Raw genomic sequence first — 19,624 nt, forward strand, 5'->3', positions numbered from 1 at the left:
CTGCACTTTTATATTCCATTCATTGCTCCACAAGTTCTTCTGGGTGCCTTTTTAGCAGCGCGATGCGAACACCGTCGCCATTCTGCCTCCCTGATATTTCTCATCAGGAACTGTTTTGGTCGAGACTTGGATGTTTAAGCTCGACGTGTTAAAGTGAACAATATTCTAACAGAGCAAGGCGAGCTAATTGCTAGCATGCTCGGGTGAAAAGGAAAAAAAACTGCAGAAGTATGATCACATGATCCTGTTTGAGCTCTAACAGGTGGTGTGTTCCATGTTTTATTTCCCAGTCGCTGTTGGAGAGAAGAGTAGAGTTCTGTAAACACTGACCATTGGAAATCCCCCGTTTCGGTTCAGTGTTGGAAGTTGCGCCCATGATTCACGCAAGGTATCATGGGGGTAGGAGACTGTGGAGGCTGGAGGCTGTGCAACAGTGGAGGTCAGGACTTTGTTGGACATCAGCTAAACAGTCGCAGGCTGAGATCACTGCAAAAATATGTCATTTAATTTACATCTGCACAAAAAGCAAACGCTTCAGTCTTTGACAATCATCAGTCAAGCACTGAGACGTTTGCTGCTATTCTTAATCACTTTTTATAATGTTATGCACTTTGAACATCCTTCTTGTGCACAGATGTTCCTAATAAATAATTTTAAACATTTTTTTTTGCATTGATCTGAGCCTGTGAAACTTTCGTAGCAGTTATGTTGGTAAACTTATGTTGCCCTCAGCTGGTGCAGTTTCACAGCAGCCTTAAAGGGATAGTGCACCCAAAAATGAAAATTCAGCCATTATCTACTCACCCATATGCCGAGGGAGGCTCAGGTGAAGTTTTAGAGTCCTCACATCTCTTGCAGAGATCCAAGGGGAGAGGAGGTAGCAACACAACTCCACCTAATGGAGGCTGACGGCGCCCCAGATTCAAACGTCCAAAAACACATAATTGAAACCACAAAATATCTCCATACTGCTCGTCCGTAGTGATCCAAGTGTCCTGAAGCCCCGACATAAAAAGTTGTTTGGAAAAACCTCATTTGAACTCTGTTTTTAGCCTCATTGTAGCCTGTAGCTCTGACTGCCTCTCTGTACACTGCGCTCACGTGTGCCAGCGAAAGTATGTGAACACACATGAACGCAGTGCCCGTGTCTCACCGTCTCACGTGAGCGCTGTGTACAGAGTCACAGTTCACTGAAACTCAACACAGTCTTTGCCTTTAATTGGTACCACAGTGCAGTTGTTTCCATAACATTTCAAAGAAAGAAAAATCTAGAATACCTTCAGTGCTGCCAGGTTGCACTGTGACCCTTCAATGGTCAACGTTTTTAGAAGTTCTGTCACAAATTACAGCTGCACGTTTAATAAAAATATTACAACAGTAATATGGCCAAGTGCAACAGCCAACGAGCACCAGCTGCATTTTTTTGACAAAGGTAAAATGGATCACAACATAACACTATAATAAATCATATTCCAGACATTAAGGGGACGTGCTTGTTTGATACAGATCCAAGTAAATATCACATCATTTTAATATTTGTTTGAAATGAAATGGAAAGAATCACGTTCCTGTAAAGTCACCACTTACTTGTACTGCTATCGCAATATTTAAGTAATTGCAATATGACTTTTTTTTGCATATCGTGCAGCACAATCGCAAATTTTAGCAACTTATTTTTTCTCTACAGTTTTTATTAACTGGTCAACAAGTTGCTTTTGATTTACTGGTGCAAAACATTTAGGTCAGATGGGAGTGAACACATTTTAAAATGCACAGTGCCTTAAACACTCTGACCTGGTAATTTGTGTTTGGTTAATGTCTGAGGTGAAGCATCAAGAACCATTCACCAGTTAAATATTACAACATGTTCACAAACATGCACTGAGCCTCAACTGTTAATAAAGGTCCTGTGTGTTTCTTTAAATACTTCACGTCCAACAGAAACATTTCTCAGCTGAAGCTTTTCGGTAGCGTCAGCACTGTGATGCTTCTTGTATATGTCTCTGTACAGTATGTGGTGTGTTAGTGTTTGCACAGGAGCTTCACTTTCCACAGATCAAACACCGACTCGCCTCATAATTCTGTTTATTAAACAAAAGAAATGATGCAATGCAAGCCATCTTGATTACAGGCAGGTTAAAAAGCAACAGAACACAACTGCTCACTAACCATTTTAATAAGCTTACAATGCTGATGAAACATTTACACCCTTCATGTAATACCTGTGGGGCCAGTGCTGGACAGAGATGCTGCTTATGGCCGACTTGGCCTCACAAATGCTGCGACTTGATCAGATTTTACAGTTGAGATGAGGTTTTGGTGTGTAAATAATAATAATAATGCTGGTTTAAAGTGGTGATAATTATTCCTACTGTTATAAGGGATAGTTTAGATTTCTTTTAAGTGGGGCTGTATGAGGTAGTTATCCATAGTTTTTTCTTACAATACATGTCTGTCAGCACACGTCCAGTTTTGGAGGAGCAGGCAGAAGCACAACCACAGAAGTGTACAGCTGTAGACGGAGGCAGCAGCAAAACATTTCAGCTACTTAAAAAGAATCTGTTTAAATGTGCTCTATTTTAAGAATATTTACACTGCTTTACCCTTACCTGTAATCAGGGCTGCGACCTTGACAACCTTCAACAAAAAAATGACGCTTCGACTTCATAACAGGTCACCAGTGAGATTCACGAACCCATTTTCATTTTCTTAAGTGCGGTATCCTAGGTAGCTGGACTTGCTTGAGTTTCTTGAAGACGTTGACGTAAAGAAGCTTCTTGGATGAGAGGCGAAACGTCTTCAAGAAACACAAGCAATTCCAGCTGCCTACGATACCGCACTTTCTATCACCATGACCTGGATTCACTTCAGCTTCCTACAATGTAGAGGAATACTTCAATACCATTTTGGACTTGGCTCTGCACTCATCACTTTTTTATTTTTATTTTTGCCCTGACCTGATGTCCGCCTCACATTACATTTGTCGCAGGCAGATTGCATAAATACTGGGGCGAGTTTTTCCCTGGATCGTAATGCTGAGATCGATCGGAGAGCCACATTATAAAGCGTTGTCTCCTTTTTAACCCGAGTAATTTTACCTTGCAGAACATGGGTGTTGCTCGGCTGCTGCTACCTCAACCAGTTTGTTCGTTTTATAGTATGACTTTAAAGGGATAGTGCACCCAAAAATGAAAATTCAGCCATTATCTACTCACCCATATGCCGAGGGAGGCTCAGGTGAAGTTTTAGAGTCCTCACATCACTTGCAGAGATCCAAGGGGAGAGGAGGTAGCAACACAACTCCACCTAATGGAGGCTGACGGTGCCCCAGATTCAAACGTCCAAAAACATATAATTGAAACCACAAAATATCTCCATACTGCTCGTCCGTAGTGATCCAAGTGTCCTGAAGCCCCGACGTAAAAAGTTGTTTGGAAAAACGTCATTTGAACTCTGTTTTTAGCCTCATTGTAGCCTGTAGCTCTGACTGCCTCTCTGGGCACCGCGCTCACGTGTGCGTGCTTACGTGAGACCGTGAGACATGGACACCGCCTTCATGTGTGTTCACGTGCTTTCGCATTGAGTGTGAGTGCAGTGCACAGAGAGGCAGTCAGAGCTACAGGCTACAATGAGTTCAAAAAACAGAGTTCAAATGACGTATTTCCAAACAACTTTTTATGTCGGGGCTTCAGGACACTTGGATCACTACGGACGAGCAGTATGGAGATATTTTGTGGTTTCAATTATGTGTTTTTGGACGTTTGAATCTGGGGCGCCGTCAGCCACCATTAGGTGGAGTTGTGTTGCTACCTCCTCTCCCCTTGGATCTCTGCAAGTGATGTGAGGACTCTAAAACTTCACCTGAGCCTCCCTCGGCATATGGGTGAGTAGATAATGGCTGAATTTTCATTTTTGGGTGCACTATCCCTTTAAGAGGCCGTACACATGCCCAATTTTTTGCATTCTCAAATTCATTGTTTTCAATGCAGACACGTGGCAGATGTGCTCAAACGCCGTTCCTGAGCGCCCATTTTTTAGGGTGCGACAGCTGCGCTCTAAGACAAATAGTAGACAAGTTCTACTTTTGGAACACAGCAGCGCACACTGCACATCATGTGACCAGGAACAACCAATCACAGCCAACAGATATCTTTCCCTTCTTCCGTAAATATCAGTCTGTGATCAGTTTTAGTGCAGGGCTACTCAGAGCGTCACATCTGTCCCACAGACGATAGGCCTACACACTTATAAACAGCTTCTGGAAGACAATCAGCTCTGCACTCAGGATTTCAACAGCTTCACCTCTTGATCGTGGCCCAAAAAGGCACAAAAGTAGCACTCAGCGTCCGACCTTGCGTTTTCCAGGCGGTAAAAAACGCGCCATGTGTACGACCTCTAATGAATCCAAACCAACCCTAACACCAAAATCACACAGGAACACAAGCAAACTGACCGAGGCAGCGCTACAGCAGCAGCTCCCGTGATCTGTGAGGTAAAATGACTGGCGCACAGATAAGAGCTTCAGTTCTCCGGTGGAAACAGCTCTCTGACAGCAAGGTAAAGCAGAGACAATATTTTAAATATAGCTCACATATCAACCAATATAGAATTCTTCTGACGGCTAAAACAAGTCTTGCTGCTGCCCCTGTTCACAGCAGCACATTGCTTAGCTTCAGTGGCGGTACTCCTGCCTGCTTCTCCAAAATGGAGGTGTGCCAACCACCAGCTGCTGTACGTAACACTCTGACTGTGGATATGTACCTTATACAAACCTGCTTAAAAAACCCAAACCGCCCCTTTAAGATCTGTTTCAGTCACATGTTTCTGTACGACTCACTTGGGATGTATCAGACATGAGCGATGGGAGGTAGGTTGTTGTCATCTTAACCGACCACTAACAGGAGAAACTATACTTGGTTCTGACAGATTTACCTGGTATAGATTCATGCACAACAAAACCACTACCAAAATTAATTTATCATACCTAATGACACGTTTTAAGGGAAAGGCTGGATCTCAAACAGTTAACACAATTTTAGGGTAAATTAAAACACAGCTTTGATTTCTCATTGCACTCAGTGTGCTGGGAGGCGCTATGGATCACACTGTTACATATTCCCATTGTGTTTGAAATAAAGACCCTTTTTTACCTCAAGGAAATGTGTTTGATACAAACAAGTACTCAAAGATGAATAAAAACCACCATCATCGAGACAACACGAGTCCATGCTGCCAGGTTTAACAACAGAAATGTAAATCATGCCTGCCTGCATGCCAGAGGAGCGAGTTGGTTACATGAAGCTTCTGCAGCGAGCGTCTGCGTTAAACCATTCATCACTAGAGTACTGTGGACACAGTCACGTGATCCACATCTGTCATTTTACATCTAGGACGCTCTTTAGTGTTTTATAAAGTTTAAACAGTCCCGAAAAGTGCTTAAAAGTTGAAATACAAGAAAATATTTTGGTATTAGAATCACCATCACACTGTCAGCACATGGCTAACACTTATAAACTGAATATTTTGGGGACCACATGAGTGTATGACCTTAATTTAAAGGTTCAGTGTGAAGGACGTAGAGGGATATACAGGCAAAATGGAATACGATATAATAAGTCTGTTTTCTTTGATGTAGAATCAGCTGAAAATGAGAATTGTGGTTTTGTAAATTTAGAATGAGCTGTTTATATCAACATAGGGAGCATCATGTTGCGCTGCCATGTCTCTACAGTAGCCCAGAAAGGACAAACCAAACACTGACTCTAGATAGAGACATTTGTGTTTTCTTGTCGACCACTGTAGTTTGCAGCAGTTCCGTGATGAGGCAAACCACATCGTAAAAAGCTGATTTTTGTTTTGTTTTTACTGGTTTAAATCAACATGTCCATTTGTTCTGAAGAGGAAGAGACCTCTGGAGATGATTCAGCTCCTGGTAAAAACCTCCTGAACATCTGGATCTGAAGTTATCAGAGCAAAAAGGTCATCAAGTGGCTAGCGGCCCGTTTGCGACAAGCCGAACAACATCAGAGAGCACTGATTTGTAACGTGAAACTGTTTTATTCAGTGTTTTTAACACGAGACAAATGTTATATAGTTTGTCGAGTTGTGTTTTTACATTGTCCCAAATGTTTTTAACAATTTTCAAACCCAAACAAATTGCAGTCACGCAGTCCATGTCATTTGGCATCATATTGTGCATGCGTCAGGGTTGTGGTTTTCTGTAAGACGCTGCCATGAATTGACTTTTTAGGGCACGTTTTTCAATACACATTTTAGATTTTTGTCATTTTGAACTATGTGTTTTAACCAGATGAAGGATTTTAGTCATCAGACATCTGGGTCTTATCGCAGAAATAAGCTCAGCAAATGTTAGCAGTAGTTGGCTCCAGCCCTGCCGTGCCAAGTAGTGTTAAAGAAACTGATTTTTAAGGTGAAACTGCTTTACTCTGTTTTTACCAGGTTAAATAATCGGTTCCCTCTGTTTTTAAAGAGGAGGAGACTGCAGAGAATTCGGCTCCCGGTAAAAATTCTCTGAACGACTGGATCTTAAGTTAACGTGACACTGCTTTTTTCAGCATTTTTACCAGTTTAAATCACCTGGTCCATTTGAGGAGACCTCTGTGGATAATTCAGCTCCTGGTTAAAACCTCTTGAACAGGAATTCTAACCGATAAGAGTTTCAGCTGGATGCAATCTTCAATCCTCACCACTAAATCCTCCTAAATCCGTCACACTGAACCTGTGTTTTATTTATGATTTGGGCTTGTGCTCATAAACGTACAGATAAATCACATTTAAAGTTTTAATTAGAAGTCAGCTGTACAACAAGGAGTGCAACACCACTGCAGAGCAGAGGACAAACGGGCAAGCCAGACTCACATCACATCAAATCAGACTGGACAACCATCAGCTGACAGACAAAAGACTTATAAGTCAAAACTGATAGCATTTCAAGTCAAAGCAAGTGCACAGACACCCAGCAGCTCGGTGCCGACACACCAACACAAGTCAACAGTATCTGACCAGAGGTACTTGGCTCCTCTACTCCTGATCTCCCTCTACATGACTGTACAGACGCACTGCTAATCCAACTGTTGTGTAAGCAAGATGTTTACTGTTTACTTCAAACAAGAGGACGAAGTGTCGACACAGTTAAAACAAGGTCTCTCAACATGCCACATGAAGAATACCTGGCTGGCTGACTGCTGGATAGATAGAGCACAGACGGCTGCTGCCACAGTCTGTTTGTGACAGCATGTAAATTCAGGATGCAACAAAAAGACCACCTGTCCTTGCTTCCTCCTTACATCTGTTAGTAGTGTTTCCTTCAGTAAAATGTGCTGCTGAGACGGTCTGTGAGGGGACGTCACCCCCACATGGAGAGAGAAGGGTATGCTCAGCAAAACAAGCGCATTAGGGTGAAGTTGCCCCCTGGTCTAACACTGCTACTGACTGAAGTTAGCATTTGTAAAAATAAACTTATCACTAGCCATTTGAAAGGGGCAATCCCACCCCCGCAGTGCCAGAGGGGGGAGGTAGCAGGGAGAGTTCAGGGGCGGTCCGTCTGCTCAGCTCAGGGTCCGAATGGTTTCCAGCAGCTCCGGTTTGAGGAGGGTGGCGCTCTTTCCACCTGCAGCTGCGATATCAGCCTGCACAGCTGCGTCCCAGGCAAATGTGAGCAGAGCTGCAGGGACCTAAAAACATACAGGGACGGGTTGTTTGTGTAAGGATGACAGGTTGGTTTGAATTAGGACAGCAAGACTCACATTTATTTCTATCATTGATGCTACACTGGTTGTTTCAAATCAAATGTGTGACACAAGTTCGCAGAGCCAAAACTAGTCAATGTAAAATATTATACGAAGGAGGAGGGTTTTTTTTGCTTCAGAAGGTTCCTACCTGAGTGAAATGACCCGTTAGTATCTTAGCTGCAGGTAAGATTAATGTAAAGTTTGACGTGTCAGATAAGCGCAGCCGCACAGGTTTTAATTTTAACTTCTGTCAGCTGCTTTCAGCTGCAGTGAGTCAGAGGAGATTTGGAAGCAGTCGGATGTGTTTGGTTTGTTTTATGATTCAGAGTCACTCGCTGCCCTTTCCTTTGTCCTTGCCTCACTCTGCTCCTCTGCTGTATTTAAATGCCACGCAGAAAGCTTGTATTTATAGTTTTCATCGCTTACCGGCTCACTAAACAACAAGCAGCAGTGCCTGTCTGACCACATCTGCTGTAGTGAGGTAAAATTTTTCACAACAGCAGACCCACTTCAGTGCAGTCACATTTTCTTTTCCTGAGTCCTTATGGATTCTCCTTTGTATGTTTTCTTGACTTAAAGACATTTTCCGTTGCGGTTGAGGAAAAGTGTTTAAAAAAAGTGTGTCTTGTGTCTTTTCATAAACATGTTTTGACCGCAGCCTTCCTTTTTGATAAAGCAAAATTACACTAGAGAGGTGCTTTCAATATTTCCACTGTGGTTACAGAACTGTCTAGCAGCAGCATAAATGATATTCACCACAGAAACTATCAATACTGATAAGAAATGATCCATTTGAGTTTCTGTACTGTGGCCTCCTGGTTTTTAATTCTGCTCTGGACGTTACAAACTGGCTGTGGAAATAGCAGTGACATGTTTCATGTTAAGGAAGATTTGAACACATAAATGTCCAGTTAACCAGGTTTCCTGGTCAGATCTACTTTCTGTACGATACATAATTCTTTTTATTTTCTTATTGTCAGCAATCCCATGAAAAAACCAACCAACTACTGTATGTGTTGGTCTGTCTGCAAAACTTTCCGACCTCTCTCACCTGCCTGTGACACTGAGCCTCAACCTCGTGTTTGGCTACTAAAAATGTATTTGTTAAAAAAAAAAAAATGGCCTCAAATCCACTTTCATTTTTAAAAAGATGAAGTGGTTTCCTAAACAGCTGTGCACTCGTTTGTAGCAAACACTGCTCAAACAGGTGCAAACACAACATCTGCTGGGACTATTTTCAGCAGTGGATGAATACACACTTGGTGTTCTCGTGTGTATTTATTCACAGCATCAGGACGGTGTGCATGTGGGACTGATTCAAAATACACTACAGTGTGTGTTCATGGTAATGTGAAGGAGCGTGTCACCCGGTGCCCGGAACCCTGTATTGGTTCTACTAACAAGTGCTGGCATGTTTCACAGTCTTTTTGTCAGATTTGTTTACAGCAGAAAAATGAAGCATGTCACCGGCCTCATCATTAACTGGTTAACAGGTGACTGAAGCTGTAATCTAGATGCATTATTTTATGTGGGGCAGTTTCATGACACGATTGTGGTTTCAACTCACCAAGTTACACTCTGCAAGAGCGACTTCCTCAGACTCTTTTAGTTTCTGATTTCCGGGAGCGATGAGCTCAAAGGGCTGCCAGCCGTCCACCAAGGACTCCCGTACAAACGCAAACAGCACAGGCAGCCGGTCCCACGCATAAAAGGTCCCTGCAGTCACACATCATCTTTACTGAATCACTGAACTTTGTGTTTCGTACTGTTCTGAGTTGACTTTAAACAGAGGCTCTCACCTTGTAGCAGGTTTCCATCAGGCAGTCTGATCCTGAGCAGGGTGTAGTTGTATTTCCTTCTCTCCCTCTGCTCCTCTTTCTCCCTCATGGCTTTAGTGCGCAGCATGGCGTTCTTCTCCACCAACTCACTCCTGAGAGAGAGACACACACAGACATGCAGGTTATCTAACATGATGATGGACAAACAGCACCGGACCACATTTTGGGGAGGTGTGCACAGTTTGGTCTTTAAAGGCCAGAGGTCCCAGGGAGCACATGAGGCAGGGCAGGACTGAAGGGATCATCATACATTATTGATGAGTGTGTTTGAGGGTGTTAACAATCATGGTCAGTTACATTTACATCCGCTCTTGTCTTCTGTCATTCTGTTCATCGCAGCCGGGTCAACCTCTACTGCGGTGATACTCAACTTATGGGCCACGGCCAAATCTGGCCTGTGACAGGGTACAGGGTGAAACACAAGCCACAACTAACAAGTTTGATGTGCAGACATGTTTGTGGTTGTTTTGCAACACTTCAGTAATGTTTGTGCAAGATTTAATCAGGCACAATGACTCAGGGCTGCATAATCCCACGCTGACAAACAGTGTTACTCAAAAAAGAAAATGCAGATGTAAAGAGTCAGATACTGATCTTTACTGTCCAGGCATCACTGCCACAGTCAGAGAAGAAAAATGCATTAATTTTCTACTTTAATGTGTGTACTAGTAGGTCAATTAAGAAATGTAGTTCCAATAACTTTGAGTCTGTACCTCTGCTGCTGCTCCTTCTTGAGCTCCTCCGCTGTCAGGTTGTAGAATTCTGGCGGCAGCTCGAAGCGTTGGGCGTTGGGAGAGGATCTGAATGCTTGAGGTTGTCTGTCCAGCTGAGCTCTGACGGGCTCTCCTCTCTGGAGACGATCCCTCCGCTCCTTCATCAACTCCAGGGCATCAGGACTGTACTCTAGTAACACCAGGAACTCTTCTTCCTCCTCTAAACTCCAGGGAAGGCGAGCACATATCGGAATATGTGACAACTGACTGAACGTTAATGAAAGATTGACTTTTTAAATGATCTGTTGACTGTGGCAACATGTTGATAAGACACTAATTAATCTACCTTGACCGTCCACAGGAAGCATAATGCTCGTGAAGCCCAGGGCCTCCAGGAACTCTCTACTGCCCTCCACACAACGAACCTTCTCCTGAAATAAAGCCAAAGGGGGAATAATATAAAAGAAATGGGAAAAAAATCCTCATTACAGTCAGAGGGATGAGGTCCACAGTACTGAGAGACCCCAGTTTCAAACTCACCTGGTACACCTTGTTGCTGAGTTTAATCTTCCTGTATTTCTCCTCTGTGGGATTCTTACATATATTCTCAATATACCTGTTGACACAACATCATTGGAGATATTTAACTCTGTGACAGCTGTAGAAAACAGCTCAAACGCTAAAGTCAGAGTCAGTGTGATGATCAACTGTGCCGAGCGTCTCACTTGCTTATGATGTCCACAGCAGCCTTCACTTTTTCTCTGTCTTTGTTGAATGTGTGAATCATCATAACTGAGGCCTCGACTGCATCCTCCTCAAACCGCTGACAGGACAAACAGAGCACGTTTAATCAACAACACTCAGTGGAAAAACATGCAGTCATAGTCAGGTTTATTATTTTGCAAACACATTCTAATTCAAGCTACAACAACAAGTGACAGTATCTTCAGACGTACCATCAAAATGGCCTCTTTAATGCGTACTTCCCTCTCACTCTTAGTTAACGTGGCTCCAGTTAGCGGACAGGTGAAATACACACCTGACACTGAGAGAATGGCGGGATCTTTCAACGGCACTTTGGCTTCCTGGAAAGAATTGTCATTCACCAATATCGTCAGACTAAATATTGATCACTGTGAGCCAAGCGTTATCTTAATGGTGTCACTTTAGAAACCTTGATTTAACCAAACAAATCACCGTCGTACACACCTCTGCTTCATCTGCCTTTTGTTTCTCAGCCAGTGCAGCTGCCTCCGCCTCCAGTTCTCTTTTCACTACAAGCAAATACAGAAAAACATGCAATTATGTCTTTTTTCTAATAACCAGTGTCTTAAAATGGCAGGAGATCACCAGCAACAGAAAACAACATTTGTATTCTTTAATCAAACTCTGTGAACACAGCACAGTTTGATTTTATTCCTCAGCAGCAGTTTGTTAAGTTAAGAGTCGTGGGGTCGTCACAGTCAAGACTTCCTTTCGATCAGTCTGTGGTTGGATTGAACACAGCTGATCGGATCGATGGACTAGAGGACCAGCTGCTGCTGCAGAGCTGAGTGGAAGCAAACTTCCTGTTGCTGCCGTTACACAGGTCAGACCCAGCACTGAACCGCAGGGTGTGTTGTTTCTATGGAAAAGCAGCCAGACTGATCGAAAGTCGTTGGGAAAAATGATAGCGTTCTGCTCCTCATCTGTGCCTCGAGTACGCTCTGACACTCTGAGAGGTGAAACTCGAAAAATGACAAATCCTCATGTGGGGGTGAATGCTGATATTGTGGCACCAGAAGTAAATGAATGAGCAGCAACCAAGTGAAAACCACTTTACTTTTACGACAAGCAGCGCAGAGAAAAACTAAATGATCCGACCTGATTGTAAAGGCACTGATAAAAACCTCAAACCATCAGGACCAGGCTGATATTAATAAGTAATCCAAGCCGTCCAGCAGTCCGTACTATAATATGTATTTTCTACAAAGCAAATTCAAGCTTTTAAAAATGGCTCCTTTATGGTGACTAAGTAGTTTTCAAGATAAGAGGATAGCCGTTTTTGACTGTACAACAGAAGACCACAACTATCAGACAATTTGAGGACAAATTCTCTGAATGATAACAGCACTGGATTGACGCTCATATTACTTTGTAAAATTGACATGATAGTAAAGATCAGCCCATAAATACAGATTTAATTAGGGCTCAACCACCCCAAGCCTCTCATGTAAGAAACACTAATGTGAGATGAGGTGTAATTTGTCTCACCTTGGTTCCTGATGGCGTCCTGAGAGGTGTGGACCTTCGGCCGCTGATGCTGCTCAATCCTGGCCAGGGCAGCAGCTCCAGCCCTCTGGGATCCTTCGCTGGGAGCATAGCGATTATGCCTGGCACTGGAGCTGCCCTGCACCACCTCGGGCTTGGTACTACAGTGTAACGAGAACAGAAGAGACATGTTGTTGTTGTAGCTCCACGTTGGGCCTCAAATCTCTGTCCCTAAGATCCTCTGCTCCCCAGCGCTTAGTATAGCACTTAAACACACTTTACAGCTGCCTTCCCAGTGATTTAAATAATGATAAATATTTATATATGTCTCTTGTTGTAAAGCAACATTGTTAGAGATTGGTAGAGGCTATCTTCACAGTTCAAACTGCAAAAGCACAAAGGCAGATGGGTGTTTCAGATGCAGTTTGATTGATAATAAATCATTCAACCAACGTGGAGATATCATTGTCTGACGTCAAGAGATCTGTCTTCATGGCAAATCTGAGGGCTTGGACCCAATGAGTGTAACATCAGGAGGCTATTAGCTGTAAGTGGGTGATCTCAACATGTTGACTCACAAACACACACTCAACATCTGACCTGGTTAAAAATAGCAATGCTAAAGACATGCAAGCCTTTAAACGGCCCTGATGTGTCATGACAAGATGATATTGAGCTGAGGAACATCGATAAACTCCCAAACCATGCAAACAACAACACTATCCACACGTCAGAGAAACAGGCAGCCTTCTTCTGGTCAGTAGTTGGTCGGTTGTCTGAAGTACTAGTGAAGCTAAATAAGATTGTTCAGGGATTAACTGTTAGCTACCCTGAAATTAGCTGGCCGCCTTACATCATGTTATATAAGCTAGTGGCTGACGGGAGGAGACAGTTAGCCCGCGAAAAACCTCCTGACATACGCTGAAAATCACTTATCAGTTCTGGTTAGCTTTATGACATGCTAACAGTGGCTCAATAACCATTAATGACCAGCAGCTAGCTATTAGCAGCCGTTAGCCAGCTAGCTGTGTGGCTAGCTCGAGCGCTGTAGCAGCAGGTAAATGTTTGTCACCTGGTGTCCTCTGTCAGTTTCTTCCCGGGTCCCGCAGATTTAAACTTGATGTCCTTCTTTATGTCCTCGAAAAACTTCTTCATGTCTGTCTGCTGTGAAAGAAAACGCGGCCGTGGAGACACAGATGGATGATGGGGAGCTAGCTAGACTTCAGCTGGGAGGAGGAGGACCAAAACAAAATGTGTCAGCTGACACGAAACTGCTTCCGCCTCGCACACGGTCATGTCGCCCCCCTGTGGCTGACGTCAGAACCGTCAGTCTATCAAAATGAATTACCATGTTTGTAACTGAGGTGTAAAAACATACATTCACTTGACAAATAAAAAAAGCCCTGTTTTCCTGAGTATTTTTTTCTGTTTTTCCTGAGTAATTTATTTATTTTTTTCTGTTTCTCGGGGTATTTTTTTTCTGTTTTTCGTGGTAATTTTTTTCTGTTTTTCGTGGTATTTTTTTCTGTTTTTCGGGGTATTTTTTTCTGTTTTTCGTGGTAATTTTTTCTGTTTTTCGTGGTATTTTTTTCTGTTTTTCAGGGTATTTTTTCTGTTTTTCGGGATATTTTTTTTCTGTTTTTCGGGGTATTTTTTTCTGTTTTTCGTGGTAATTTTTTTCTGTTTTTCGGGGTATTTTTTCTGTTTTTCAGGGTATTTTTTCTGTTTTTTGTGGTAATTTTTTTCTGTTTTTTGAGGTATTTTTTCTGTTTTTCGTGGTATTTTTTTCTGTTTTTCAGGGTATTTTTTGTGGTAATTTTTTTTCTGTTTTTCGTGGTAATTTTTTTCTGTTTTTCGTGGTAATTTTTTTCTGTTTTTTGTGGTAATTTTTTCTGTTTTTCGGGGTATTTTTTTCTGTTTTTCGGGGTATTTTTTGTGGTAATTTTTTTCTGTTTTTCGGGGTAATTTTTTTTCTGTTTTTCGTGGTAATTTTTTTCTGTTTTTTGGGGTATTTTTTTTCTGTTTTTCGTGGTAATTTTTTTCTGTTTTTCAGGGTATTTTTTTCTGTTTTTCGTGGTAATTTCTGTTTTTTGTGGTAATTTTTTTCTGTTTTTCATGGTAATTTTTTTCTGTTTTTCCAGGTATTTTTTTCTGTTTTTCCGGGTATTTTTTTCTGTTTTTCGGGATATTTTTTCTGTTTTTCGGGATATTTTTTTTTCTGTTTTTCATGGTAATTTTTTCTGTTTTTCGGGATATTTTTTTTTCTGTTTTTCGGGGTTAGTAATTTTTTTTCCTGAATGAGGAGACGCTCCCACCTGACACCTGTAAGTGCCGGTGCCTGGGTAAAGTCGACAAACTAATGATAACACCATCTATATGACTTAAAGACAAGAGTATCTCCCAGTGTCTCAAACCCAAAACAAAGTAAAACTGGATTAAACTACACAAGCGGGTCATGGCTGTTTCCATTATATCGAGCTCTCAAGAAAGGAATGAAAGCGTCTGTTATTCCATTGTTCTCTTAACCCATAAAAACAGAAAAAAAATACCCCGAAAAACAAAAAAAAATACTGCGAAAAACAGAAAAAAATTACACCGAAAACTGAAAAAATTACTCAATAAAAAAGGATTTTTTTTTAATTTGTCAAGTGAATGCAATATGCCTCCGTAAAAAACATATAATAAAGATTTGTTTCTAAAAAAAAAAAAAAAAGACATACATTAATATTTATAACATGTCCCTTACAGACATCAAGTCAATCTTTCTACAGAAGGTACATCAAGTACTGTACTCAAGAACAAATTTGAGGTATTTATAATTTACTTGAGTATTTCAATCCCAGAGGCGTTCCCAGGCCAGATGAATATGTAATCCCTCCAGTGTGTTCTGGGTCTGCCCCGGGGCCTCCTACCATCGGGACGTGCCCAGAACACCTACAAAGGCACGCACCCAGGAGGATCCTGATCAGATGCCCAAACCACCTCAACTGACCCCTTTTGACGCAAAGGAGCAGCGGCTCTACTCCGAGCTCCCTCCGGATGTCTGAGCTCTTCCCCCTATCTCTAAGGCTGAACCCAGACACCCCACGGAGGAAACTCATTTTGGCCGCTTGTATTCCTGATCTCGTTCTTTCAGTCACTACCCAGAGCTCATGACCATAGGTGAGGGTTGGGACGTAGATGGACCAGGAAATCAAAAGCTTTGCCTTCTGGCTCAGCTCCCTCTTCACCACGACAGTTTGGCACAGCGCCTGCATCACTGCAGACACCGCACCAAACCGCCGATTCATCTCATGCTCCACTCTACCCTCACTTGTGAACAAGACCCCGAGATACTCCCTCGCTTTAGGCAGTAAATCTCTCCCAACCCAGAGGGGGCAATCCACCGGTTTCCAGCAGAGAACCATGACCTCAGATTTGGAGGTGCTGACTCTCATCCAGACCGCTTCACACTCGGCTGCAAAACCCCCCAGGTCATGCTGGAGGTCACGGTGTGATGAAGCCAACAGAACCACATCATCTGCATAAAGGAGAGATGCAATTCTGAGGTCCCCAAACTGGACCCCTTCCTCCCCCCGGCTGCACCTCAAGATCCTGTCCATGAATATCACAAACAGAATTTGAGACAAGGGACAGAGGCCAACACCCACTGAGAACATGTTTGACTTTATGCCAAGTCTAAAGACACTCGCCTCGGGGTTCCCAGGAGGAGCAGGAAAGCGTTGCTGGGTAGAGGGGCGTCTGGAAGACTTTGCTCAGCCTGCTGCCCAAGACAAGTGGCCTGGCTTTGGATAAGTGGTTGAAAATGGATGGATGGATTTTAATCTCATGCCGCTTTCTACTTCTAATCCACCATGCTTCAGAAAAAAGTACCTTTTATCTCATTACAGTCATTTAATAATTTAAAGTGCAGCTGAAACGGTTCGTTGATTGATAAGAAAGTTATCTGGCAACTATTTTCAATATTGTTTAAGTAATTTTTGTGCAAAAAACATTTCATGGTTCCAGCTTCTCAAATATAATATGAAGGACTTGCATCTGAATGAATCCCATCATTATACCCCGATCATCTACGCCACAGCCTGTGTTGATGATCACTATCTGTCTGTCTTTGTGCAGACATTTTTCCAATCTCACACACACAGTGGGGTGGGGTGAAGGTCAGAGGTCGGTATGTGGTGAGAGCTGGAGGAATGTCCCCCCCCCCCCCCCCCCCCCAAAGAGAGAATTGGTGGATTATTTTGTTCACAAGAGGCTGTGGACATTATTTACATAGCGAGTGTCACCACAGTGGAGTCCTTGTGTGGAAACCCTCAGTTTATGTTCGCTGACAAAGAATCATGTATATGAAAATAAAGGTTTTTGAAAATGAAAGCACACGTTGGCTATATGAGAGTGTAAACTGGAGAATGAGTGGCTTGCATGGTCCCTCATAGCCCACGTTTGTACCATTATAAATAATTCCTGAATAGTTGAATAATCCATGCTGGACCACTAAACACCAAAATTATTATTTCATTTTTATTTTATTTTTTTGCAGAAGGCATTGTTGTCACAAATACCCCGTAGTTGAGGAGTTTAGGTCTGTCCATATATTATACTGGGATCGAGTTTTGTGTGTCTTGTGAATTAAAAAACAAAATCATAAGCATTCACTGCCTTCCAGTGGCCACAATGAGGCTCTGCAACGTGACTGTAAATTCAGTGACAGCTTACTGTGACCAAGTACCTGCAAACTGTGCTCAGTTAATGTAACCTTAGTCACTCTCCACCTCTGACATGTAGTTTCTTTGAGTCAGAGAAGCTACATAACATGAGTTATAAATAACTCAGCAGGTAATCAAGGAATGGACACATATTCTGAACTTATGACTCAAGTGGCTAGTCAACAATCTGGTTTTATACGTCAAAAGAACTTCAAAAGAAATAACCTGCTTGTCAACCAGACCAGGCCTCTAATTGTGTTAAATGTAGCTACACCAGGCTAGTGAAAGAGACTGGGCGTTTAATTAGGAGTAGGCTTGTTCTGATTGAAGTAATACGGTGTAAGCATGCTATGTATCCTGCCAAACCCAACTGCCTCTAAAATATGTACAGTGTATGATATAAAGCAATCTGGAAATCCATCGGTAAAAAATCTGTCTTGAGAGATTAATGATATAAAGCAACCTGGTACGCTAATAATACTGTATTTATTCCAGCACCCTTTGCACTCTCCACCATGACACTATTGTCTTACATTTTCATTGTCATCATCGTCTATTTTATCATTTTATTTTACTTTTCCATTTTTTTACCCCTTGCACGAGCGTGCCCACACACACACACACACACACACACACACACACACACACACAAATAAACACTCCATATTTGACTGATTTTCAAACTGATCTTACGATATAATGATGAAAACTCTGTGTGTGTGTGTCTGTTCCACGTTTTTCTGCTCACTGACTTGGTCAATCCATGTGAAATTTGGCACAGTGGTAGAGGGTCATGGGAGGATGCCAATGAAGCAATATTACATCAATTGGCCAAAGGGGGGCGCTATAGCAACCCATTGAAATGTCAAACTTTGAATGGGCATATCTCATGCCCCGTATGTGGTAGAGACATGAAACTTTGCACAGAGATGCCTCTCCTCACGAGGAACACATTTGCCTCAAGAACCCATAACTTCCGCTTATATAGATTTTCAGCCATTTTGAATTTTTTGAAAAACACTTCAAATGGATCTCTTCCTAGGAAGTTTGAGCGATCTGCATGAAACTGGGTGAACATAATCTAGGGACCAATATCTAAAGTTCCCTCTTGGCAAAAGTTGGAAAACTTACTAAAACTGAGCTTCTATAAGGCAATGAATATTGCGGAGGGCGTGGCTCATCACATAAAGGTGTATAACATCTCAAGGGTTTCACCCATCACCACGCAACTTTGTAGGCATATGACCACACATAATCTGAGGGGACCCCTCCATTATTGACCCCATCAAACAAAATGGGGGCGCTAGAGAGCTCATTTCTTATCTAGGCCTAACCGCCATATGGATTTTTACTAAACTTGGTAGATATGTAGAACAGGACGCCTCAAGGTGACTGGAGAAATTTAACTGTAATTGGCAACTGGGTGGCGCTATAACAACAGAAAAATGCTTCAAAATGGCTAAAATGCGACCGATCGCTGTGGCTCCCCCTGTGGACCAATGTTGGTGTTGTTTCTAATGTTTGGTATGACTAAGTCATGGTATGGTATGCTGTACATAATCACAGAAACTGTCAGTGTGTCATTCTGTCAGTCAGTCATTCTGTCTGTCCCACGTTTTTCTACTCACTGACGTGGTCAATCTATGTGAAACTGCACATAGGCATTGAGGACTGGCATAGGTAGAAGGTGACAAAGCTACCAATGGCTATGGACTAGTTAGATATTATTAGAATTACTTGGACTGTACTGTACATGCCTATCATTTTCAATTCTGTTTGACTCCCCCCTCCTACCATGGCTGTACCTGTAACTCTGTTACTGTTTTACACTTCCTGTTTGGAAAAAGAAAAAAGAAAGTGGGTAAAAACAAATATTGTTTCTGTTGTTGAAAAGGATGTTGTTATATTTGAATATAAGTGTCTCAACAGTGTTATATAAAGGTCTTTAAATGACTTCAAATACACAGGATGGCTCTTTTTATATGAGTATAATTACCTTACCTATTACACTTATTTATTGTTTATTATTTATTTTGTGTGGATTAAGATTTTAGAAGATTATGTTAAATTTAAATCTTCAAATTTTCATTTTAATCCATGACATTTGTGGGGACACTGGGACTTGATTCCTCTATTTTATAACCACTTTCCACACTTCAGAAAAGAGCACTGAGTGAGGTAAAATAGATAGATAGATAGATAGATAGATAGATAGATAGATAGATAGATTTGTTATGTCTATTTCTGTGTAAGTACATTGAGAGTAACTCACGGCACGGTCACAATCATTCCTAACATGAGGATTAATCAAATTTACGATGAGTACTTGAAGGCCGCACTCCTGCTCCTTAGTCGTCGCCGCGCGG

At 42.1% G+C, this 19,624-nt stretch overlaps 1 protein-coding gene across 1 annotated transcript; it reads right to left on the bottom strand.

Annotated features, from left to right (window-relative positions):
- Positions 1 to 7,359: 7,359 nt before the first annotated feature.
- Positions 7,360 to 13,808, bottom strand: ubxn6 (UBX domain protein 6). The gene is made up of 11 exons (XM_033622424.2): positions 13,625 to 13,808; positions 12,556 to 12,713; positions 11,512 to 11,576; positions 11,259 to 11,387; positions 11,028 to 11,125; positions 10,843 to 10,918; positions 10,649 to 10,733; positions 10,303 to 10,522; positions 9,551 to 9,681; positions 9,319 to 9,467; positions 7,360 to 7,694 (listed from the first exon to the last, which is right to left on the bottom strand). The coding sequence occupies exons 1-11, from the start codon at positions 13,705 to 13,707 to the stop codon at positions 7,569 to 7,571; spliced, it is 1,320 nt and encodes a 439-aa protein (XP_033478315.1). The 5' UTR covers positions 13,708 to 13,808; the 3' UTR covers positions 7,360 to 7,568.
- Positions 13,809 to 19,624: the final 5,816 nt, after the last annotated feature.

The sequence above is a fragment of the Epinephelus lanceolatus genome, chromosome 6, assembly GCF_041903045.1.
Source record: "Epinephelus lanceolatus isolate andai-2023 chromosome 6, ASM4190304v1, whole genome shotgun sequence".
In the NCBI taxonomy this organism is placed as follows: domain Eukaryota; kingdom Metazoa; phylum Chordata; class Actinopteri; order Perciformes; family Serranidae; genus Epinephelus; species Epinephelus lanceolatus.